This window comes from Peromyscus maniculatus, chromosome 20, assembly GCF_049852395.1.
Source record: "Peromyscus maniculatus bairdii isolate BWxNUB_F1_BW_parent chromosome 20, HU_Pman_BW_mat_3.1, whole genome shotgun sequence".
Taxonomy (NCBI): Eukaryota; Metazoa; Chordata; class Mammalia; order Rodentia; family Cricetidae; genus Peromyscus; species Peromyscus maniculatus.
Genome location: NC_134871.1, coordinates 44,449,530 through 44,473,589, shown reverse-complemented (window position 1 = coordinate 44,473,589; position 24,060 = coordinate 44,449,530). Strand labels below are relative to the sequence as shown.

The window sequence follows — 24,060 nt, the reverse complement described above, 5'->3', positions numbered from 1 at the left end:
GGAGCAGAATATTCCTTAGGAGGTTTTTCTTCTCATCTCTTTTCTTCCTTTTTGAGTTTGCTGTAAACAGAGATAATTCTTAATAGAGTGCATAAAGTACTGTTTAGCAACAGCATTCACTAAATCCCAAGTTTGGGAGGGAGTCATTGATGAATTAAGCTCTTGTTTCCAACTGTCAGAAGAACTTTCAGAATGATATCAAAGCTGACTATAAACTCTGAACTTTAGAAATGATTTGTGTACTTCCTGTCTTGTTAAGAGAGTCTTTCTAATAGTCTTAAGAAAGTAGTCCTATAGAATGTAAATTTATATTAGGGTAGATATTGTGTGAGTCTTTTTAATAGCTCTAGGAAGTATATGTGCTAAGGTAGTCCTATGGAGCTTAGAGAGTCTTTCTAATAGTCTTAAGAAAGTAGTCCTATAGAATGTAAATTTATATTAGGGTGGATATTGTGTGAGTCTTTTTAATAGCTCTAGGAAGTATATGTGCTAAGGTAGTCCTATAGAGCTTAGAGAGTCTTTCTAATAGTTCTTCTTAAATTTCTCCTTAAGAATATAAGCTTGTAAGAAATATTAATATATTTGAATGTGAGTTTGTGAGAAGTGTAAATGTTGAATGTAAGTCTAAGTGTTTATTATAAGCTTATAAGAAGTGTAAATATGTGTAGTGATAATAGTTAAGAGCATTGTAAATATGTATGGGGATGTTTATACCAGAATTATGTTAAGGTTAATGAACCAGAGTTTGGTAAAAAGCTAAGGGAATCTTTAAGTTGGATATAGTTTATTGGATGCAGTTTGCATCAAGAGTTTTAGTTGACAAGGGGGTTGGCACAACTAAAATTGTTAAGGACATCTTAAGACCCATTCCAAAAATTAAATGCCATCTCTATCATCCTCTAATCTTGTACTGGGAGGTGTAGCAGCTATAGAGATCACTTTGAAGGTTGTAAGTGTTAGAATTCTGCCCTTACTCCAGCTGCATGACTGCACATGTGCAGTTCAGGAGTTAAGCAAAGGGTCTTGTGTCTTATGTCATCAGTGTGCACTGGAAACTACGTGCACTGCATGGTCACATAATCAGCACATGCATAGTGTAGCTCTGTAAGCCCACCTGTGCATGTTCACCAGGAACCCTTAAAGAGCCATGACTCAGACCTCTCTCTCTCTCTCTCTCTCTCTCTCTCTCTCCTGCTCTGTCTCTTCCCTCTCCCTACATGTGCTCCTTTCCCAGGCCTGGTTCTCTTGTACCTCCACTTCTTCCTCCTAATAAAGTTGTCTGCTACTAGGCAGCCATGACTCATGACTTGTGACCTTTTTGTGCCACAACCAATGCCATTTATCATTCATTTCAGTAAGCTCAATATGAACCTGGGCCAGAGCTGAGTTAAGCTCAATACTCCCTTCTATCAGAGGCTGAGAGTTAAGGATGGGCAACTTTCTCTTGATAGCTTCTAGCCTAAGATAGAGTATGCTTGATGGAAAGCATATCTCCATGACGGGTAATGGAAGAAATAATTATAGAGAACGACTTAAAACCGACCTCAGTCTATTCTGTGGGGCCTCAGGGGCTCTTTAAAAAATTAAGAGGAGGGACCTTTGGGAGCCCAGAAAGGTTTTCTAGTGAGATCTGAGCTTGCTTTACACAGCAGAGCTGCATTAGGGGATGGCTTGACCATGAGCAAGGTTACCAGGTGTTTGGGATGGTCTACACTTGGCTGTGCTGGGGGGAGGTCTTTTGCTCCACCCCTTGGCATCCCTTTAAAATGCCCCTTAGTAGAGACAGAAGGGGCTGATTGGTTTGGACCCAGGCCCTCCCAGGGCTATCCTGTTTACTTCTATCTACAAATTCCTCATTTCTCTCTGCTCAAGAGTACCCTGGGGGAATAAGAGGGAGCTGGTCTCCCTCAAGTAGGTAAGTAGGTGGATGGATAGGTAGAGGCATAGGAGGGTAAGTGAATGGAAGGGTGGATAAATGGGTAGTTTGATAGGTGGGTAAAGGATAGGTGGATGGATGAATGAGTGGATGGATGAATGGTAGGATGGGAAGATAAGTGGTTGTGTATATAATGGATGCATACATGGTGGGTGGGTGGATGCTAGGATTGATGTATGAGTGGATGCTATGATGGATGGATGGATGGATGGATGGATGGATGGATGGATGGATGGATGGATGGACAGGGATAGACAGATGATGGAATGGTGTATGATAAGCAGATAGATAATAAACTGGTGATGGACAAGTGGATGGGTGAATGAATGAGTATATGGATAAATGAATGAATCGTGAGTGGATGGTTGATTGATGATTGATAGGAGAAGGTGCTTTTAGAGAATTGTTACTGGTGGCCAGGGTCCCAGGGAATAATTTAAGGTGTGGCGGGCCATGCCAGGTGCCAGACAGCCGGTGAGCAATACCCATGTCTAGATTTGTGGCTCCATGTGTAAAGGTTACTCTTGTGCTAGAAGAAAGGGGTGTGGAGGAAGAGCCCCGGGCCCAGAGGCCAGGCCCAGCTATGGCTCCTCTTCCTGAGTGACGATGACCGAGGTTCTGCCCATCTCTGTGTCATCTGAGGCTCTACCTGTGTCATTAAAGACAGAACAGGCCTCGGGGAAACAACGCTCTCCCCGTTGCCTGACTCACAGAGCATTTACATGGCTTTGCAGAAGAGGAGATAGAACCAGGGTGTGGCATGGGAAGCTGAGGCTCTGCTGCCCTGGTCTGGCATCCTCTCCACCAGCTGATGGCCACCTACCCTCAGGTCCCAGCTTAGACAAATCTACTAGGTCAGTCCTCCTACAGTGCCCCAGCGCCCCTCACCCCCTCTCCAGTGGTCACACTCATGCAGTGCATTCCTCACAGCAGTGAGTTATCTGTGTCCCTCTTTCCTACTCGTCTGTGGCACAGGCCCTGTCTCTCCCCTCCCTCGGTGTCCCTTATCCCAGTAGTGACTGGAGTACAGGAGGTCCTTCTAAAATATTAGGAATGAGTGAGTGAAGGGCTTTGAAATGCAGGGTAGCTTGGGGGCGGGGGCTGGGGTGTGCCTATCCTTATACCCCAAGGTGTTTGGACCCCTCCAGCCTGGGGATATAACTTGCCTACTGAGTGCCTACTTCAGGCTTGGAAAGGACCCAGGGCTGTGCTTTCAGAAGGGCTGAGGTATTGCACTGTGCCTGTGCTCACTCATAGGGCTTCCCTCTGGGCCTCTCACACTCTCCTGATCTCCGTGTCACAGACATGAATGCAAGGGGGAGGGACATGAGCAGGGAGACCTCTGCTCCAGACAGAGGTCCAGGCTTGTCCCTCAGCTTCCTGGCCAGCCTGCTGAGGTCAGGGAGCGGGCAGGCCAGAGAGACGGCATTCTCTGCCCTGCGTCCCTTTATTCCACTTCCTGGGCAATATTCTTCTGTCAGCATCTCAAAGGTGGAAGTCATGTCTCAGCCACAGCCCCAGGAGCTATGAACAAGATCTGGAAGGACTTGTGCTCTCAAAGCAGTGCCTATCCGCAGGAGAAGAGGTGCAAAAGGCAGATAGATATAAGGGATGTGATGGCCCCTGTGCTCACTTTATCTTGGCTTGCCTTCATATCCTGGCCTGGCCACCCCCAACAAGACCCTTGCTGACTGCCCCGGTAGCCCCAAGAGCGCCTGCTGCCAGAATCACACACTCTCCTAAGGGTAAATTTAGTATGTTTGACACTTCTGCTGGGACCCAGCTGGGGATAGGTGGCTGACACATCCTCCTAGCGATCCTGCCAAGGACAAGGGACCTTCTCACCGTGGACCCCACCATGGACCCCACCATGGACCTCCTACGGCCTCCAGCTCCAAGATCGATGGCCACCATGAAGCCTGAGGTCCCCGGGGGCATGCCAACATGCAGATGCCTCCTCCTACCCTGGGTGTGGGTGTGAGGCCTGTTGTACATTGCTCTCAAACTCAGGCCCAGACCCCCCACTTCTATTCTTCCCTTCATGCCCAGACCCCACAGCTCCATCAAGCCCATCAGAAGCTCCAAACCTGTTTTTCCAGAAGTTTCCATACCTCTCCCAATGAGTCATCTTCCCACCACCTGCCCACCCCACCGTCACCACCCTGTCATGGAGACCTACGTTCTGCTCCCAAGGCTGGAAATCACACTCCCTAACCTCCACCCACCCATTCTCCCTGTAGCTGATGTATTCAGGGAGGCCCTGGAGGGGGGTGGGCCTTTCCAAGAAGGCCAGGACCCTGAATTTCAGGCCTTTCCCGTGACATTCCAGCTGCCCTAGGCAAATCCCAGGGAGCCAGGCACTATCTAGCAAAAAACAGGGACGGCATGGGACAGAGATGGGCCTTCTTCAGGGGCTCCTATCCAAGCCTCTCCCAGATTCCAGGTCCCGCCAAGACTAAAATTCACCTCCAGGAGAACCACATGGAAGTCCTCAGGGTGTTTGGTCCAGTCCTGGCTTTACCTCCACTTGATTCAGCTCAGGAGAGAGCTAGCCCAGGGAAAAGCAGAGAGGGGAGCCCAAGGTCTATAGGGCTTCTAGAACTTCAGCCTGGCCCAGGCCAACCCTCCCTGAAGCAGGTCCTGACCTGCCCATCCTTGTTGGTGCTTGTCCATCTGCTTTGCATGGATAGCGATGGGAAAGGCCCAGGACTGGTCTCTGTCTGAGTCCAGCCCATGGCTAATAGCCTGAACCCCCCAGGACAAGGGCAGAAGGAGGACTCTATAGGGCTCACTCACACTACCCCCAGGTGAGTAGACAGAACCAGGAGCTAGGGAGACAGTTACCTTTCTGCTAAGAACTGGAGTCGCGGCAAAAAAAAAAAAAAAAATGTCTCCTATGCATACAAACAGAACCAGGGTGGGGCTCTGATTGCGTGACAGAGACCTGCATCAGCACCTGCCTAGGGCCTTGGCATCAGGCCTGAGATGCTCTCAGCCACAGGGGAGCAAGGCAGAGAGGCAAAGCCATAGTTGTAAGGTGGGAGACTGACAGTTCTCGTTACCATTGTGTGAGGGTCGGGGGTGGGCATTTGATGGGAATGGAGCCTGAGGCCCAAGGACGAAGTGGAGGGACACTTGTATCTCTGCAGCAATGAGAGGCCCCCACAGCCTGCTGCTCCTCAGTTGAACCTGTCCTACCCTGTCATCGTCATCCCCCCCAGTGTCCTGGGATGGCCAAGCTCCCATGGTCTAGAGTCTTCATAGCCCTAACCTGGTTATACCCAATACATGCATAGACCCTCTGCTTCCCACCCCCCACACCCTGCACCCCACAGTCACCTCCACATCGGCTGCAAGGACTATTTGCTTCCCTGGCGTTCCTTGCTCCAAGGTCCCACTGGATCAACCCAGCGCTGAGCTCAGAGCAGAGAGGAATGTGAGCCCTGCGCCTTCCTACCTGTGGGTCTCGAGATAGCCAGCATGGGCTGTACCTGGAGGTAACTGCCCAGTGGTAGGCAGCAAGGAGGTTAACACAGAAGGGGAAAATCTATGACAATGCCACCCAGAAACAGGCAGGTAATCAACAAGGAACTGAGAGCCAGAGACAACCGTGAGAGAAATGGAGACTCAACAGCATCTGTTGAGAGGGTCCCGGAGTGGGAATCGGAACCACCTAGAAGACTTCTGTCCACAGCCAACCCTGCTCAGGGAGTCCCCAGAGGTGAGGGGGTTAGGAACCTCAGTCCTTCCAGGTGGCAGGAAGCAGAGCTCTTCTGGGCTTCTGGGCTGGGGCCAGAAGGGTGGGGTGCGCCCTGATTTGCATGCTGCTGGCTGGCCTGCCCTGGCTCCTCCCACAGCTCCTCCTGCCCCATCTATAAGGTCTGGGGAGAGGAAGAGCCCCCCACTGCTTCCAGACGACGCTGAGGATGAAGACGGCTCTGCTCCTCCTCCTCGCCTTGGCTGGGGCCACTAGCCCAGGTGAGAGGCTGCACCTGGGGGGCTGGGAAGGGGTGGGTAACTTTGTCTAGATACTGGACCCTCAGCCTCCCGTAGCCCATGCCTGGCAGAAGGTCATCAAATACTAGAAACTGGAATTCAGGCTTAGGGAACACTGGTGTTGAGGGATGCTTGCCTCTTCAAATTGAAAACAAAATGACTTTCACATCTTAACTCGGTGAAATCGTAAAAACCGCAGTATTTCACAATCAGGGAATTTTAGCACTGACCCTTAGAACTGGGGGTGTTTTGAGAGGGAGGAGCTATTTAAGAGGATCCCCCTACCGCCATCCCCACCTCACACCTGTCCTGGATAGCCCTGGGGTGGCCAAGTCCCTCTTCCTCCAGGCTCTTCAGGAATTCAGACCTTTGAGGTGGGGGCAGCTGCGTCCTTAGCAAAGACCAGGAACGTCCTGAAGTCCTCGGAGAAGGGCCCTCTCCACTCTGTACTCCCTCTGCTTCCTCACCTCTTCCCGGAGGTGGCATAGAACCACCCTCTCTAGGGCTCTGAGGGATATCCAGACTCCCCTCTGAGCTAAACACAAGGCATGAGCCTTGTGGGGTCTAGGACAGGCGTAGGGTAACAAATGAGAGAAGGCTCTGTCATAGCAAAGACCTTTATTCGACTGACTCTCTGACCTCCTCATCCTCCAGCCTGGGCACTCCGATGTCACGTGTGCAGCAGCAGCACTAACTGTAAGCAACCTCAGACCTGCCCAGCCAGCTCCAGCTATTGCAAAACTGCCACCACAGGTGAGTCTCCGTCCTAGACCTTCAGGGCCAAGAGAGCGGCCCTAGGCATGTTAACTGGGGATGGGTGGTGATGAGGACATGGTGATGAGGACAGTCTAGAGTGGAGACTGCTGTGTGGGAGCCAGGGTGCATGGTAAGCCAGGCCTGATGCCCTTTCCCCTCCTGTGTGCAGTGGACACTCTGACTGGGAACCTGGTGAAGAAAGAATGTGTAGACTCATGCACTTCCAACAACAGCCAGCAGGGCCAGATCAGCAGCGGTTCCTGGGTCGTACAATGTTGCCAGGGTGACCTGTGCAACGAGAAGCTGTACAGCGCTGCACCTGCACGTGCCCTGTTCAGCAGTGCCACCCTGGGGCTGGCAATGAGCCTGGGCCTCCTCGCCCTTACCATTCTTGGCCTGTAACACGATGCTTGGTATTTTCCTCGCCCCGTCCCAGGGACCCCATGGCTTCCTCCTTGGCCATGATGGAGGCACTAGATGCTAAGACTGGGGCCTGGGTCATGGAGGGCACCAAGAGCTGATGACATACCACAGTGCCTGCCCCAGTGCAGGAAGGTTTGGCCTGCTCCCCAGCATGGAAGGTGGGGGACAGACGTGACTCCTCCATCCCCTCTGATTTTGTACTCGCTCCCTTTATTTTTCTACCTGAACCTCTACATGGAAATAAATGATTTAAAAACACTGTAGCTGTGTGGAGTGCTGAGTGGGACGGTGGAACTTCTGGCACATGTTACCCTGGACAAGCCTCGGCGGCATGTAGCACCCCTTAGCACCTGGCCTGAAAGACATCTCCATCCTGGAAGGGGCAGACTCTCCGGAAGTCCCATGTGGGGAGGAGGGACACTATACCCCAGGCTCCAACCCTGAGATTCTGCTTCCCCCAGGCTGTAAAGAGACCCCAGTCGTAGAGTTATGAGGGCACTGCACACAGCCCTGGCCCAAGGTGAGTCTAGCTACCAGGATGATCTCATCCCTTGGGAGGGCTCAGCTGGAACTCATCCAGATGTGGATGTTTGGGGTGGGAGGTGTGACTCAGTACAAGCCGATAAGAGACAGTCTAAGAGGAACCTAAGCAGAGCACAGCCTTAGGGACCCCAGGAAAGCTCACTGCCTACTTTTCCATCCCATTCAACGGGTTCCTGCTGCTGCCTAGGCTCCTGTGTGCTACTTGGATTTAGACAGTTTCCCGAGTGTGGTGAGGCTGTGAGGTTGAATGAGGGAGAGGCATTCAGCAGGCACCCAAACATGGAGTCCTCCTTGCCGGCAAGCAGGCTAGCCTATTCCTCTGCAGCCACTACCCTGCAAGCCCACAGGGGTGGACACAGTGTTAACACCCTGGCAGACCTGCATGCCAAACCCTGCCCTTTGCAGACGTCAGAGAGATGGTGAGGGACCCTCCTCCCTTCATGCACCTACACCCTGAACCTTGAAGGATCCTCACCACCCTGCTTCCAAGAGAGGGTTGTGAGAGGTGGAGTGTGATGCAGCCCCCCTACACTGAGTCTCAACGTCCAGGTAAGGCACTGCTTGGTTTGGGGTGAGCCCTGCTACCTCCACCCACTCAGTCTCTTTTCTGGGCCCCTCCAGGTCCCCATTGGGAACAAGGTGCTGGACCTGCTGAGCCTGGGTTTTTTTTACATAGACTCCCACACCCAGTCACCATTGATTGCAACTGGGGGGGGGGGGTCTGCTGGAGAGCCACGACCCTGTGGGAAGGCAAGGAGGAACATGCTCCAACCCCAGAAATCAGGAAGTTTTCCAGGAGCCACGGGTGATAGATACCCTGAGCTGGCTGCTGGGTAGCATGCTGTTCCCTAGGGCCACCATTCCTGGAGCTGAGGGCCAGTGCTGGTGCCAGCGCGCCTCCTAGTGGCCAATAAGTCAGGCAGCAGGAGACACCTAACAGAAGGGAATTCTTTGCTATTCACGTTCCATCAGCCTCCTCTCTACAGGTGCCCCGAAATGCCCTGGTCATAGAAAGCCACTTGTACGTGGGAGTCACGCAGAGAAGAGGGCTAGGGGAGCGTAAGCTTAAATCCTAGCCATTTCCAAATATGGAAATAGTCTGGGAGCAGGCTTCCCATGAGACACAACAGCATCTGAGGCTGGCAAGATGCCACAGAAAAGCTGAGAACAGCCAAATCTCCTAGCCCAGCTCTGTCTTTTAATCTGCAGTCTATAGGCATCTCAAACCCAGCTCCCTGTCTGCCCCTGTATGGTTCCACTGGACAGCTTCTCTGGTATGCCTAGCCCTAACCTAACTTCACCCCCACTGACTAGGACCCACCTGGTCACAGCCCTTGGCAGGGTATGCAAAGACGGGAGCCCTCTCCAGCTACATACAACCCTATGTGTGTGGACAGACTTCCAGGGCCCAGGGGTAAGACAGCACTCCTGCCCCTCATTCCTAGGGTTCCTCCTGCAGGAGCCCAGTCCCAAGGCCTGCACAGCAATTGGTGAGGTCATGACAAAGACAATAATAGAGGTAAGAGGGGCCCCAGTGGTGACCCTAGTTGGAGGCAGCTGCAGGACAGTGCCTAGGAGCAGCAGAGTCTGAGAACTCCAAGTGCAATCCCATCTGCAAAGCCGCAACCCCACTAAAGGTCTGGGCCGATCCCTGACCCACCTAGGACAGGGAGAGACACCATTCCCTTTGCATTAGCAAAACACACGCCCCGTGTGGTCGTTTGAATGGAATTGCCCCATAAGCTCAGAGCAAGTGGCGCTATTAGGAAGCGTGGTGTTGTTGGAGTAGGTGTGGCCTTGTTGGAGGAGGTGTATCATTGTAGAAGTGGGCTTTGAGGTCTCGTCTGTATATGCTCAAGCCACGCCCAGTGTCTCAGTGCACTTCCTGTTGCCTTTGGATCATGATGTAGCTCCTTTTCCACTCTCAGCTCCTTCTCCAGCACCATGTCTGCCTGCACACTGCCATGTCCCGCCATGATGATGATGGACTAAACCTCTGAAACTGTAAGCCAGCCCCAACTAAATGTTTTCCTTTATAAGAGCTGCTGTGGCCATGGTGTCTCTTCACAGCAATAGAAACCCTCACTAAGACACCACCCATCCAAGCACAATTTCCAGATAGTGGTTAGGGGACTTCAAAAAACAGCAGCTCGTGTCCTCTGAGAGGGCCAGCCTACCCAGAACATCCATTGTCCTCACCATCCCAAAGAGTGTGACCTATAGCCTCGCTGGCAGCTCCGCCTAATTGCCCGTTTCTTACAGAGGACACAGGACTGCCTATTGCCTGTTCTGACAGTCAGTCACTTGGGTCTGTCTTCTGATAAGCCCTCTCTCTGGTCGGGCCATGGACAAAAAGGGACTGGGATGTACCCCTCCTGGGCATTCTCCTAGAACTGGCCTTTGAATTGATCAATTCTCTTACTGTTTGGATTTTTGTATTTCAGCGATTTCTTCCCTTTTTTGCTTTTATTATGTGTGTGTGTGTGTGTGTGTGTGTGTGCATGTGTAAAGCAGAGAGGCTGACGCTGAGTGTTTTCCCCTATTACTCTCTACCTTTTTCCTTCCTTCCTTCCTTCCTTCCTTCCTTCCTTCCTTCCTTCCTTCCTTCCTTCCTTCCTTCCTTCCTTCCTTCCTCCCTCCCTCCCTCCCTCCCTCCCTCCCTCCCTCCCTCCCTCTCTTTCTTCCTTTCTTCTCTTTTTTTTTGGAGACAGGTCTTTCACTGAAAAGTGGAGCTCACCAATTTGGCTAGACTGGCTGGCCAGAGAATCCCGGTGATCCTCCAGCCTTCACCTCCCCAGCACTGTGATTTCGGGCAGATACCACCCAGCCCAGCTTTTAACGTACTTACTTTCTGAGCAACAGAACCTGCTTTGTTTCATCAAATACAGGAGTTTGTGTGTCTCCAAACATCACTTCAGAGTAGCATTTTCTTCCGACAGCGCCTTCTGTTCTAATAGTGTGTCGACAGAGGTCAGTAGCCACAGTGTTTAGCCCGGCTTTTCCATGACGCTGGGGATCCGAACTGAGGACCTCACACTTGCACACTGAGCCCTTTACCCGCTGAGCGCTCTCTCCAGCTCTGTTCATGTTCTTGCTGTATTTTGCCTCCTCGGGGTCTGATGTGCCCCTTTTTGTTCTAGTTTCTGAAGGTGGAAATTCAGGTCCTCATCGGGGACCTTTCTTTCTCCTACAGCAGCATTTCTGTGGACTCTCCCTCCTGAACCGGCTGTCACTGCGTCCTATGCTTTGGGGGCCATTATCATTCACACCTCTGCCTGGTCTTTATTGATGAAGGTCTGGGGAAACAGGCGTGTTTTCCTGGGGACCAGAGTGTATTGGTTACTTGTCTCCGTTTTTTTTTTTTTTTTTTTGTTGTTGTTGTTGTTTGTTTGTTTTTCTTTTTTGTGTTGTTTTATATTTTGGTTTTTGGAGACCGAGTTTCTCTGTGTAACAGCCCCAGCTGCTTTGGAACTCAGACTGGCTTTGATGCACTGTGTCTTTATCATCTGCCAGGAATGTGTCTGATGGATGCCACCTTTGCCCATAGGTTATTTAAAGTGTGTTGTTACCCAGACGCTGTGCATTTGTAAATATTTTGCTGATTACTTTTAAACCTTGGTTGTTGTTGTTGTTGTTGTTATTGTTATTATTTTATTGGGGGTAGTGCAGGCACACCCATACTGCAGCAGAAGTATCAGAGGACAACTTTCAGGAGCTGGTGCTCTCCTTCCACTGTGGGCTCCAGGAATCAAACTCCGGTGTCAGGCTTGTACAGTAAGGGCCGTTGCTCACTGAATCTGGCTAGCCCCACCATGCTGCGGATTTCCAAGTCCATGGCCGTCCAAGAAAAGTGCCGTTTGGTTTCCATCCTTGCACAAGTACGCACTGAGATTCATTTGAACATGGTCTGTGTTAGTTCCTTTTGTATTGCTGCAACGAAACACCACGACCCAGGCAACGTGTAAAAGACAGTATTTAATTCGGCTTACAGTTTCAGAGGGTCAGAGCCCACGACTGATGGAGCAAAGGTGTAGCAGCAGGTACAGCTGAGAGCTTAGCCTTGATCCCCAAGCAGGAGGCAGAGAGCTAACTGGGAATGACGTGAGTCTTTCGGAACCTCAAACTCTGCCCCCAGTGGCACACCTCCTTCAATAAGAGTACACCTTCTAGCCCTCCCCCAAACAGTTCCAAAAAACTGGGGGCCAAATATTAAAACAGATGAGTCTATGGGGGCCATTATCATTCACACCTCTGCCTAGTCTTTATTGATGAAGGTCTGGGGAAACAGGCGTGTTTTCCTGGGGACCAGAGTGTATTGGTTATTTGTCTCTGTTTTTTTGTTTTTTGTTTTGTTTGTTTGTTTTGTTTTTCTTTTTTGTGTTGTTTTATATTTTGGCTTTTGGAGACCGAGTTTCTCTGTGTAACAGCCCCAGCTGCCCTGGAACTCAAAGAGCTCCTCCTGCCTCTGCCCTCCAGAGTGCTGGGATTAAGGGCGTGCGCCTCCAAGACTTGTGTTTGTCTCAGCTGTAAGGCCCCTTGTATGTGCATGCATGGGAATCGGCTGGAAGACTGACCTGTGCACTCTCCACCGTCACTGCAAGTTTTCTTTATCTTCTTCCTCACAAAACGGGATGGGGGAGAGTTTGTGAAAACCTACTAAATTTTGGCTGCTTGAAACAGAATAAAAATAAAACGAATTTTAGAGACATAAAGTAATTATTTAGTGGTGAACTTTTGATGGTGAGAGCAGCCTGTGAGCCATGGGATACCTCTAAGACTGGCTCGAAAGTCTTGCTAGTGCATCCCATGTAAAGGACAGAGGTGCAGTGAGGTCCCTGCCCAGGTGGTACCTCTTCCCAGGGTCAGCATGCCCACCCATCAGTTTGGTCTGTGGGAGCAGGGCAGCAGGAGTGAGAAGAGCTTCCATGAAACCTGAGGAGAATGTCCAGGAAGTATACACTCACCTCGGGATCGCTACTGTGTCACTTTTGTGAATCTGCGCATGAGTGGGCGCATTTGGATGGCCACAGGATGCCCAGGCTTTGCTCACCAGGGCCATAACCAGAGGGCTCATGACTGAGCCTACAGAAGTTAGCTTGTGGGCAGGGTTTGGGCGGCCTCGGGGGCGGAGCGTGTGGCCGGGAGGCGGGGTGGGGCGGGGCCAGTAGTGCGCTGGCACTGCGGGTCGGTTGCGGCTGCGGAGCCTACCCGGCCTGAGATGCCGTGCAAACGCAGCACCAAGTGTGCACAGACTCACGGCCAGACCGCGGGAGGGACCTGGGAGCGGCCACGGGTGAGTTCCCATGGCGACAGGGATTGTGGTGGTGAAGGGCAAGGGCGAGGTCACCCCGCACCCAGCCCGCGCTGGGAGCCCTCCTGAAGCAAGACTGCAGTCTTTCGGGCGGAGCTCCCCGAGAGGGCTCAGGAGGGGCCGGAGCCTCAGGCCTGGCCTGATTCAGGACCTCAGAATCCTGGGCTGGCACCAGGGAAATGGGTCATGAAGGATGGGTTGTCTTCCGGGGAGTGTATTTTGGTACCCTCAGCAGGGGCCGGATCGCATCTGTAGGCAGGGAGGAGAATATTGGTCCACATCCCCCCAACAGTCCCAATCATCAGACCCAGCCTGTGGAACTCGGTCCTGGCCAAGCATCGTCTGGCGTGCATCCGAAGAGTCTTTAGGTAGGAGCTGGGTACTCATCATGGCCCCTTCCGCTGTGGCAAAGGACTCACGCAGCGGAGGAGTCTACACTTTCCTGGGGGGAGGGTGGAGAGTCCACGCGGGGGAAGCAAATGCGAGAGGGACCTCTGCCCCAAGAAGAGACCCAGCCTGGGTTCCAGTCTTCTGCAGAGCCTCCTGCACTCTGGAAAGAAACTGCGTGCCAAGTTTCCATAACCCCCTCAAAAAAAAAAAAAAAAAAGATCCGCTGGGTGAAATCCTCTCCCTTTTTTTGGCATTCAAGGACCCCAGAGCCTCCCCATTTTCTTTGATGCTGCCCGTTCCTCCCCGTCTTTAGCTCCCTCCACCTTCACCTTTGCTTGCTTTTGGTCTTCTGTTGGAATGTCGCATATCCTGCTCCCTCCTCCCATCTCCAGGTAAATGAAAATCAGTAACACCCACTGAGCAGGGAGGCGCTTGCGCCTGGCTCCCCCCCCCCCCCCCCCCCCCCCCCCCCCCGCCCAGCTGTGATCACTAGTCTCTGTCCTTGTCTGTGCAGGATTACTTTATCCTTAGGAGAGCAAGAGCTCAAGCAGGGAAAGAGCCTGCCCTTTGGATCCAGGACCAGCCGCTGTCCACCCGTTCACTTCCACACTATCCTCACATCTCCATCATGACACCCCTGCTCCCGGTGTTCCTGGTGGTTCTGGTGGGCCTGCCTGTGGGTAAGGTGGACAGAAGCTAGAGGGACCTTGTGGGACAGGCACGTAGAAAGTCAACCAGCTGGCCAGAGTTCTCCTGCCCTCTAACTGTCCTGACCTGGTGGTGCCTAGTGGGAGGGGGAGGTTAGCTGGAGGCAGCTGGGGTCTGACTGGTAGGAAAAGGATTTCTTCCTGTTCTCTGACCCCCATCATGGCCCACAGCCCAGGCTCTGGAGTGCCACGTGTGTGCCTACAATGGAGAAAACTGCTTCAAACCCATGCGATGCCCAGCCATGGCCACCTACTGCATGACCACACGTACTTGTGAGTTTGGTGTCCTGGAGCACTGGGATAGGAGGAGCACAGGGAGGGAGGCCCCCACCTGTCCTGGTGGACCTACAAGCTGTGACTGAGCCGTCCAAGGTCCTGACCCTCTCTGACTACAGCCTTCTTGTGTCCTGTCCCCTGTAGACTTCACCCCATACCGGATGAAAGTGAGGAAGTCGTGTGTACCCAGCTGCTTTGAGACTGTGTATGATGGATACTCCAAGCATGCATCTGCCACCTCCTGTTGCCAGTACTATCTCTGCAATGGGGCTGGCTTTGCGACCCCAGTGACCTTGGCCCTGGTCCCGGTACTCCTGGCCACCTTCTGGAGCTTGCTGTAAAGCTCCGTTCCCCTAGGCAGACCCCCACTCAAACACAAAGCTCTTAAAAGACACAGTTGCATCCTCTCACCCTCTTGCTCCACCCAACCCTTTTCCCTCTGAGACTCCTCAGCCACAATGAGGACCCATGGCTATCTACAACAAACTGATGACACCCAGATACCTCACTCCAAGGCCATAACCTTTTGTTTTCAGAAGGCTGATATACGGATCTAGATCTCTTTACCCAGGATCAGGGGCATCCGGGAGAGTGCTGTTTGCAGGGTGAGGGGCATCAGTCAGTCAGTTAAGGAACACTGATTTGAAGGAATTAGTGGCCAAATTCCACCTTCATGGCATCGGGACCCTGCCTCAGTCTACCCAGCAGAGGATAGGTCTGCTAGAGGGGGATGAAAGATCATGAACTGAGGATGTCTCCTACTGAGTCTAGCAGCTACCCAGGGCAAGTATGAGATGGAGGCCATGTGAGAAAGCCTTTTGTCATTTCCAGCTAGCTCAGGAACTCTGCCAGACCTGGTTGTCAGGACAGCTCTTGGCCAAGGGTAGCTAGCAATGGCTTTATTTCCACAGGCCACTAAGATCTCTCCAGCCCCAGCAGCTCAGCAGGCCCCTTGACCTCCACTACACCCCCCACCACCCTCACACCGGCTGCTGGGCCTTGAGGCTGGCAGGGACATGGGGGCAGGTGGCCCATGCTATATTTTGTCTGGCCTGTACACTGGCCAGAGCTATTCTGGGCATGGGAGAAAGGGAACAGAGGCAGGTCAGAGCAGGCTGGTTGGGGTGACTGGGACGCCAAAGCAGACTTCAGCAGGCTTCCCAGGTCCTGTAGGCAGCTTCCGTATCCTCTTGTCCCTTGGTAAATTATGGGGAGACAAATTCACAGGGAGCCAGCCCAAGTCCTGGGTGACTGCCTGTGAAGTTGATTGTGACTGAAGACTTCTGGGTATCAAGACTCCAAAGAACCCATCCCCAATTTAGGAGACACCGATCTGCCTTTCATGCCAGTGTAGTGGACCCAGGGAGCCTTACCCTCCTCTCTGGCTCATGTGCCACTGAGGAAACCCCTGAAGCTGGCCCAGCCCAGGGGTCAGGATGTTGGCCAGTGTCCATGTAGTGGGATTACCCATGGCTGGCTATAGGAGAGTCTTATTGGTCACCACATCCTACTGGTCACACATCCTGAATGCTTTTCTCAGACCAACCAGCTGTAGGAGCTCAGAACACAGAGGCCCGTCCTGGGGACCTTCCTCTCTGTTCTTAGGCAGACCTGAGCTCTGCTGCTGAAACTGATGTCGTTTTCTGCCTCCGTTTCCTCCTCTGGGGACAGGCTACTCTATGGGGAGATAGAATCCTGCTGGTGGGCTTGCCCAGATCCTCAGGGATAGGAACTGCGCAGCTTTATTACAAAGGTGAATTGGGTGGGAAATGGCCCAGAGATGAGGAGACATTGACTACCCAGAAGGAATATGAGTCTCACGGGAGGTCACGAGTAGGGGGGGCAGGGAGAACACGTGCATATGGACACACAATGACAACAGAGCCCAGAAGGCAGCACTGGTTATGGTGTCCCCTGAGGTCCAGGCAGGCTGCTGGGAGGAAGCCAGTGCTGCCCCTACCCATGCTTACATACAACACACACACACACACACACACACACACACACACACACACACACACACACACAGCAAGCAGCATTGGAACTGACCTATGGAAGCCACAGGGTTCTGGTAAGGAAGGTCAGAGGCGGGTCCCTGACTCAGTGGGTGGGGCCTGGGAAACATTACTCCGCTTGTGCAAGCCCATTGTCCCCAGTCAGGTGGCATCCTGGGGCAGAACTGGGCCAGAACTGGGAGGAGGCCCGAGACCAGGTCCTCCCTCCCACCACAAGGGGGTGATGTGGAAGAGGCCCTTGATTACCTGTGGTTGAGAGCGTTGCGGTGGTGTTGGGGGCAGTTTCACATGTCTCATGACACCATCCAGGCAGGCCCCACAGTGTCCACACTGCCACCCCTCCCTAGCCTGTCCTTGGTGCTTAGCACAGAGCCCCAGAAGGTGCTCACTTAACACAGGGCCAAGCCTGCCAGTGGGAGGTGCACATTCGGGGCACAGTGCCAGGTGGCTTGTCCTAAATCCTGTCTGCAGGCGACTCTGCACCCTCCACAACAGTTCTGCAAAGTGTGTGTGTGGGGGGGGGTCAATACTGCACCCCTTTGACAGATAAAGAAACTGAGGCAGAGAGGAGTGAAGTGCTTAGTTTTCCTGGGCCACCTGGCCACCTCATCTGCTTAGTACCAAATCATTCTACTATGGGTGTTCTTCCAACAGCTGGGGGGGTGTCTTTGAGGCTGCAGACCCTCGGGATGACCATGGCTTCATAAACCAGAGAATCTCAGAATGCCAAGTTGTGAAGGCTTACGGAACTGAGGCCTTAGAAGGGGACCTCAGAACTGGAGGCTTGAGGGGCTGGAGAGTAGGCCAGGGGTGCCCAGTCCTGTGTGAGGGTACATAGAGAAGGGACGCAGGATGGAGTGTGACAAAGCAACCAAGTACCATCAGCTGTCACAGGCTGACCTTGCCTCTGTCAGGCACTAGGGCTCAAGGCAGTGGGTGTTCTCACACCAGGGTAGACAGCAGCCCTTCGACGTGGGTGGTGTCCTGGACGGCTGGCGGTGGTTATCTATGGAGCTGCATTCTGGAAGCAGCTGGGAAGTCACTGGAGAGAGGCTGCTGGATGGAACTGTGATACCACAGAGCGTATGAGTGCATGTGCCTCTCTGGGGTTTGAGGAAGCCAGGTCAACACGTGAGGCTAAGGCATGCCGCAGAGGTGTCTGCTCTAGCCCACCAGAGAGAAGCTGCCAGCAGTCACGCTCTGCTGCCTGCCGTGTCTGTGGTTGGCTTCCCCAAAACGGATAAGGGGAAGCGGGGCGGGGGTGGGGTGGGGGCGGGGGACGGGGCAGACCACCTCCGTCTTCATCTTCTGCTGCGAGCGTGGGAGTTCACATTCTGAGAGTCTAGAATGATTTCCAGGAGTAGGGCGGCCCCTTGTTTCGGGGCTTGGTTACTTTCTAGCAAGTACCATGGCATCCTGCAGCATGGCTTGCCCTGGGTTCCACGGGCACAGGCTCACACTCCAGCCATCTCACTGGCGAAAAGACAGTGACAGGACCCACTCAGCTGGCTCTTGGAGGCCAGGGCTAAGCCCGGGGCCTGCACAGAGGAGGCCCCAAAGGATGCGTGGATACATGCTGCCTGGCACTTCCCTGGGTTGTATCTCTGCCAACCCTAAGCTCTCACCCAGCAAGGACATGGAATCCACTTTTATGCCACAGTTTACTCCCCGCCCCCCAGCCATCCCCATGTACCTGTATTTCAGAGTGGTCAATGTCAATGTCCCCCCACTGAATGAATAAACAAATGAAGGACATGTGTCTATCTTGATCTCCTATCCGCCTTCTCCCTGAGTTCAGACCTCACCCACCCAGATTGTCTTGGTAGGCCCTCCTGACCCTGAAGGTCCCTGTCTCCTGCCCTCATGTCAGAGCCAGGCAAGGCAAGAGAAGTATTAACAGGATTCCAGGACCTTGATGAAAGTCACCCGCCCCCCACTTCTGTGGAAAGAGGCAGACCCACCAGTTCCCATCCATCAGCTAACAAGCCCAAGGGTAGGCTGGGGAACTGGGTGGGAAAAGACAGGACCCCCCTCTCCCCCAACAAACACACACCTGGCTACTTCTGCCGCCTTCTGGCTTTTAAATTTCTGGTCCCACTTTCTTGCTACTTAGTCCTCGGGAAGAATTCTCAGCCCCTCTCTCAGGATCTCTGGCCATTTGCCCTGCCCAGCACCCATGTGTGGGGGCCCCATAAAGCATGGAGGTAAATCAAAGCCACTTGGACAGCCAGAGTAGACACGTGGGGCCTCCCGCCTGGCCTGAGAGCCTGTACAGCCAGTCTATTGGCAGATGATCCCTGCCCTACCAAATGTCACTTTGGTTTCTTACCCCAACCCAGAACCTTTTCAACACCAAAGGCTTTGCTTCCCCGTCCCTGCTGCCACTGGGCATGTACCACAGGACTTCGTTTCCTTGGTACCATGTCAGTACAATCCCTGGATAGGAACACTCACCCCTTGTCCCCAGGACTATGTGAATAGCCATACTTCTCCTGACTTTCTTAGTCTCGGGAGGGCCAGGGCAGGGCTGAAGCCTGCTCTGGCAGATGAGAAAGCTCCGACCTCTCAAAATCCCGGCCGCCGTGCTCCGTGCAGAGTGAGCTGCTGAGGAAGACATTGTAGTTTCATCTGGACTCCGCTCCATTCACACTCGCGAGGGGAGGGGGAGATTTGTTTTCTTCTGCTGTGCCCTCCATGCAGCTGCAGGGTGAGATGGACCTGGACTGAGCTTCCAGCCTGAGCAAGGCCTTTCTTGAGAGCCTTGGGCCTGATGATTGGGACATCCCTACTCCATGGAGGAGGGAAGAAGGCTTGTGAAATCGTACCAGGCTCCCTGAGGCCACGCAGCAGCAATCTCTGCCAGCACCCATCTGAGCCGGGTTGCAAGTGACTCAGGCCTGGGAGCCAGCAGCACTGGGAGCCAAGGGTGGAGTGGGAGCCACAAACAGGTATAAGGGGTGGCCAGGGAGTCAGCCTCATCCTTAACACGGAGAACATGAGGCCCTTCTTCTGGTTCCTTCTGGCCGTGGTCTTGAGCATGGAGCTAGGTGAGTTGGGGGCGGGGAGGGTGGCCACTTTTTCTACTGCCCTTACTTGTCACTGTCCTTCCAGCCTGGGCCATCACTCGCCCTTGGGGGTACCCCTTTCTTGTCCCCTCTTCTCATCCTGGGCACTGAGACCCTCTCTACCCACCAGCTTCTGTGCTCTGCCATTGACCTTCATAGATTCCTAAACCCTCTTCTCTGGACCCCACAACATTCAGCACCATCCTCAGCTTACTTCTCAGTTTGAAGTCCACCCCAAGGCCTCTCCGGTTCCATAGCAACACCCTTGCACACACACAAAGCAGAGCACACCTCTGCTGCTTTACCCTTCTCCAGCTCTAGAGCCCCGGCTAGTCTGCAGCCATTCTCTCCCGATGCCCTTCTACCTCCTTGCTTAGATTCTATCTGTTCCGCCTTCCTTGGGCGACTTCATGCACTTGACTTCAGTCCCCTCAGATGTCTATACCCTAGCTTCCTTGGCTTTAGTAACAGGAGCTTTGGCTCCCAGTGCCTGTGGATGGCCTTCCAGGGACAACCTCAAATATCACTGCCTATGCCTGGCCTCGACATCACTTAGCGGGGCCCAAGTTGTTCCTATATCCAACCCCAACCAATGCCTGTGCAAAGAAACAATTGCCCCGTTGTCTATTAGCAACCTGTGCTCCAAACTCAGCCAGCCCCAGCTCCCAGAGGCCTCACCTAGTAAAACCTCGGTTTCCATCCATGGGTGGGAATGCTCTAGAACCTGGGGTCCTCCTGAAGTGAGGTGGGAGGTCCATGCATACATCTCTGGCTAGAGTTCACCCTTCTTGGCTTGGGCCTCATGGGGGATTCTGTGACCTGAGAAAGCCTGAACTATTGTCCCCAAAACCTTTAGGACAGACCAGATCCACTTTGATGGTCCTGAGCTCAAAGTTGAGAGAACTGCCACTGTCAGGGCTGAGGTTTCAGAGGGAGTGCCCAGTCATGGGCCAGTCATCCTCTCTGTCTTAACCAAGACCCTAGTATTTCGGGAGTGTCTGTGAGCCTGAGACCACACTCTACACTGGGACCTCCCAGTCTCTTCCTCCATGGAAATCATACCTGCCCCTCAAGACAAAAGCCTCAAGCCTGGACAGTTAGAAGTTGGAGGGAGCCAGGCTCCATGTGCCTCTCTCAGCATATCCCATGTCCTACATCTTTTCTGGGTGCCTGCTCTGTCACCCATGGGTAATGCCATCTCCCTGGGGCTCAAAGCAGCCTGGGAAGGGTGGACTGCATCCTAAAGCTGACCTCAGAGTGAGCAAACAGGATCAGAGGGAGTCAACTGTACCTGGTAACATTGCAGTGGGACTGGACCTGGTGGACTCCGCTGTCCCAAGACTCAGCCCATTGTCTCTCTCACTCTCTTCTCCAAAGCCCTCCCTTTCTCTCTAAGCAAGTCTTGACCTGGGGTCATCCCCATGACCCTATCGCTGCACCGAGAGCCAGTTTCTTTTTGAGAGCTAAACCTTCCTGGCCTCCTTGATGAAAATACAAAAAAAAAAAAAAAAAAAAAAAAAACCCAAGAGGGACGGTTATTGTTTCTGTTAATGACCCAGCTCTTGCTCCAACTCCTAGAGCTTATTCATTTGTTTTCTAAACATCTCCTGTGACCCATCCGTGGAGTGCGGTGTGATGGATGCTTGGGGGCACTGGTGAATGGGAAAGGATCCCCATTCCTCTCCAGAACCCTGGAGAATAGGAGTGCGGAGGCAAGTCTTAATCATGAAAATAACAAGGCCACTGGGCAGTAGTGGCGCACGCCTTTAGTCCCAACACTCAGGAGGCAGAACCAGACAGATCTCTGTGAGTTCAAGGCCAGCCTGGTCTACGGAGTGAGATCTAAGACAGGCACCAAAACTACACAGAGAAACCCTGTCTCAAAAAAAAAAAAAAAAAATTAAAAAATAACAAGGCCAGCCCATGCATTGAAGGAGGACCTCTGCCCAGAGCTGAGAAGCTTGTTGGGAGGAGACGGCCTATGAGCTGGGGCTAGCTTGTGCAATATTGATGATGGAAAGATGAGTCTGGACAAAGCTAGGAGGCATGGAGAGGAAGAGGAACGGGAGGTGGTACCGGTCCTATTCTCCCCAGCACCTCACCTGATCCTTTGGTGTCCCATCCACCTGTTCCTCAGCCAGCTGCGGTCTAAGCCCTTCTCTGTCCAGAAAACCCATGTGCAGTCTGTCTTTATCATCCATGGGACAGCTACAGGCTTGGAGGCTTTTGCTACCTGCTTGTGTCTCTGGCAGAGTCTCAGCTTTCTCTGCAGGGATGGTAAACAATCAAGGCAAGGGATGGGGACCTTGCTGTGGTATGGACTTCCTGTCTATCACCTGTTCCATAGTTCATAGGATGAAGGACTGGGCTTTGAGGCTGCCCAGAACTGACCAGCATACTTACCTGTGAGGTCTGGAAGAGGTGTGGCTGTAGAGGGACCCCCCCCCCCGGGGGGGGGAGCTCTCTTCTCCAGCACTACTCAGTGGCCTAGGCAGGATGGGACAGGGCCTAGGAGCTTCCCCACGCGGTGTCGGCTCTGGACTTGCACAGAGCCATCATGCATCAGCGTGATTGGTACTGGAAGGGGCAGGCCATGGGGTTAGGGATTTTATAATCCAGGGAAGGGAGCCTCAGGAAGCAATAAAGAGATGCGGGGAGGCAGGGAAACAGATGAGGGGATCCAGGGAAAGCAAGAGAGAGCATGGTAGGCCACTTGCCCAACTGGCAACCCCTGGGCTGGATGCGAGACGAGTGATGTAGTATTTGCCAGGAAAATGGCAAACAGAACTCAGTGGGCTCCCACCTTCCTTCTGTCTGGCCTTGCCATGGACTCCCTACTAAATGGGTAAAGGACCCATTGTCTCAGACCGCACAACATTTATACCAAGGGGTATAAATGATCCTTCTGGGGTCCCTGGAGGTAAAGAGGGCATGGCTAAAGTCTCAGGCCCCCACCCCTCCCCCACCCCCGTCTTCAGGAGCCCGAACCTGCACCCTTCTCCCCCAGGAGGTCTCACCTCTGCTCCATCCAGCCCTTGGTGCTCTGAGCAGAAGGACACAAGCTGGCTGGTTCCAACATGATCACTTGTATCTCACCCAGTGGTAGGCTGAGCCCCAGGGTCTCACTTAGCCCTTCCTCCAAGGCCTGAGAGGGGCTCTGTGCCCTAGATGAGGGTTGGGAAGCTGGGCTACAGAGACGTGGGGCTGGCGGAGAATGGAAGCGGGGTGCTGCTGGGTACAAGACGCTGCAAGCAGAAGTTGCTCACCGGCTTGCCCCTCTCTCTGTCTGCCTGTAGCTGTAACCCAGGGCATGCGGTGCCACCTGTGCAAAGGCTTTGGAGGCTGTTCCAAACCGTCCAACTGCCCAAGGAGCTCCACCCACTGTATCATCATTGGCACCCGTGAGTGTGGTGGGAAGGGTGGGCTGGACACGCCCTCCTTGCACGGAGAGCTGGCGCACTGGGAAGGCAGAGCCCAGAGCCGATGTGGTGTGGCCCGACAGATCAAAAACAGAGTAGACACATGTCTGGCGACCTCTTACTAGGGCAGAGACCAGGCAAGGGCTCTCCGTGCCTGGGGGTGACTGACCTTCAGCGCCATGGCTGAGGGGGCGGAAGTTTGGGCAGCTGGGAGATGCAGGAAGCGTGGTCTCTCTCTTGTCCCTCAGGATCTCCCATCAGCTTTACAGACCTGCCTCTGGTGACGAAGATGTGCTACAACGGCTGCCCCGAGGTCTCCAAATTGGGCTTGGGCCCTCATGTGTCCCTCGTTTGCTGCCAGTCCAATCTCTGCAACAAGGACTGACGACACTCCGCCACTACCAGCTGACCCCACAGAACCTGACCCTTGGAGCTTATTCCAACCCGGTCAAAGCACCCCACCCCCGACTCACACTTCCTCGGGAAGTTCTAAGTGAAGTCCTATGTGAATCCACGGTGGTACAGACTTAAGGCCCTAATTCACTGTGGGCCATTCTCAGTGTCAACAAATCTCCCAATAAAAAAAAAAAGCAGCTGGATCACATGGTATGAGTTGTCCAATGGAAGCAGCGTGTCGGGCACTGGATTCAGGCAATTCCTTGGCCCCTCCCCATCTCTTGTCAGCAATGGCCTCCTTGCCCCAGGCCGTCTGCAACAGTCCCCACTGATCTTTTCTTTTTTACCAAGTGCCTGCCTATTTCCAGGTAGACACAGGGTCTGAAAGGCACAGGGGGCTGCAGATGGCTGCTACTGCTCTTGAGCAGGCTGTGAGGGGGAGCTGAGTCGGTAGGCACTTGAGAAGCACCCCAACTTGAGTCTAGGGCACCTGAGTATCACCCTGACCTGGGGCTGATGTGCAGAGGAGTGCCCCAAACTTTGGACTTGGGGGTGAAGGAGCACCCAGACAAGGGGCTGAGGGCTAGGGAGCACTCCATCTTGGGGATGAGACGACCCTTGATCTGGGGTTTGGGACACTTGAGGAGCACCCCAACCTGGGCTTGAAGGCTGAAAGGAACTCTGACCCAGAGCCAATGAGCACCTTTACTCTGAATGAGACTCCAGAAGCCTCCTACAGACCCACAGTTGAGCAGGTGGAGGAGGAGGGCCTCTACAGAGGAGGATGGTGCTCACAGCCCTTTGGGGACTATCTGCCTCTGTTGTCA

The 24,060-nt window shown here is 53.3% G+C and overlaps 3 protein-coding genes across 7 annotated transcripts; all 3 read left to right on the top strand.

The window, feature by feature from the left end:
- Positions 1-5,814: 5,814 nt before the first annotated feature.
- On the top strand, positions 5,815-7,369 carry Ly6d (lymphocyte antigen 6 family member D). Its single transcript, XM_006989270.4, has 3 exons — positions 5,815-5,914; positions 6,587-6,685; positions 6,858-7,369. The coding sequence occupies exons 1-3, from the start codon at positions 5,863-5,865 to the stop codon at positions 7,088-7,090; spliced, it is 384 nt and encodes a 127-aa protein (XP_006989332.1). The 5' UTR covers positions 5,815-5,862; the 3' UTR covers positions 7,091-7,369.
- A 5,406-nt stretch (positions 7,370-12,775) lies between these two features.
- On the top strand, positions 12,776-18,108 carry Lynx1 (Ly6/neurotoxin 1). 5 transcript variants are annotated; one of them, XM_042264634.2, is made up of 6 exons: positions 12,807-12,947; positions 13,258-13,333; positions 13,669-13,747; positions 13,887-14,035; positions 14,234-14,335; positions 14,483-18,108. In XM_042264634.2, the coding sequence occupies exons 1-6, from the start codon at positions 12,873-12,875 to the stop codon at positions 14,677-14,679; spliced, it is 678 nt and encodes a 225-aa protein (XP_042120568.1). In that variant the 5' UTR covers positions 12,807-12,872; the 3' UTR covers positions 14,680-18,108. The 5 variants fall into 5 exon arrangements, with proteins under 5 accessions (XP_006989330.1, XP_042120568.1, XP_076412205.1 ...); XM_076556090.1 differs by having other exon boundaries at positions 13,615-13,747; XM_076556091.1 differs by having other exon boundaries at positions 12,881-12,947; positions 13,870-14,035.
- Positions 18,109-19,032: 924 nt separating this feature from the next.
- Positions 19,033-23,421, top strand: Slurp2 (secreted LY6/PLAUR domain containing 2). Its single transcript, XM_042264637.2, has 3 exons — positions 19,033-19,400; positions 22,715-22,819; positions 23,086-23,421. Exons 1-3 carry the CDS (start codon positions 19,349-19,351, stop codon positions 23,220-23,222), a joined length of 294 nt encoding a protein of 97 aa, XP_042120571.1. The 5' UTR covers positions 19,033-19,348; the 3' UTR covers positions 23,223-23,421.
- The last annotated feature ends 639 nt before the right edge of the window (positions 23,422-24,060 follow it).

Bases quoted from the DNA above. Each gene is read 5' to 3' on its own strand.
- Ly6d (XM_006989270.4), top strand. From the start codon at position 5,863: ATGAAGACGGCTCTGCTCCTCCTCCTCGCCTTGGCTGGGGCCACTAGC. The intron at 5,915-6,586 runs GTGAGAGGCTGC...CTCATCCTCCAG, and splicing joins GGCTGGGGCCACTAGCCCAG to CCTGGGCACTCCGATGTCAC. The intron at 6,686-6,857 runs GTGAGTCTCCGT...TCCTGTGTGCAG, and splicing joins TTGCAAAACTGCCACCACAG to TGGACACTCTGACTGGGAAC.
- Lynx1 (XM_076556090.1), top strand. From the start codon at position 12,873: ATGCCGTGCAAACGCAGCACCAAGTGTGCACAGACTCACGGCCAGACC. The intron at 12,948-13,257 runs GTGAGTTCCCAT...TCCCCCCAACAG, and splicing joins GGACCTGGGAGCGGCCACGG to TCCCAATCATCAGACCCAGC. The intron at 13,334-13,614 runs GTAGGAGCTGGG...TTGGCATTCAAG, and splicing joins TGCATCCGAAGAGTCTTTAG to GACCCCAGAGCCTCCCCATT.
- Slurp2 (XM_042264637.2), top strand. From the start codon at position 19,349: ATGAGGCCCTTCTTCTGGTTCCTTCTGGCCGTGGTCTTGAGCATGGAG. The intron at 19,401-22,714 runs GTGAGTTGGGGG...GTCTGCCTGTAG, and splicing joins GGTCTTGAGCATGGAGCTAG to CTGTAACCCAGGGCATGCGG. The intron at 22,820-23,085 runs GTGAGTGTGGTG...CTTGTCCCTCAG, and splicing joins CTGTATCATCATTGGCACCC to GATCTCCCATCAGCTTTACA.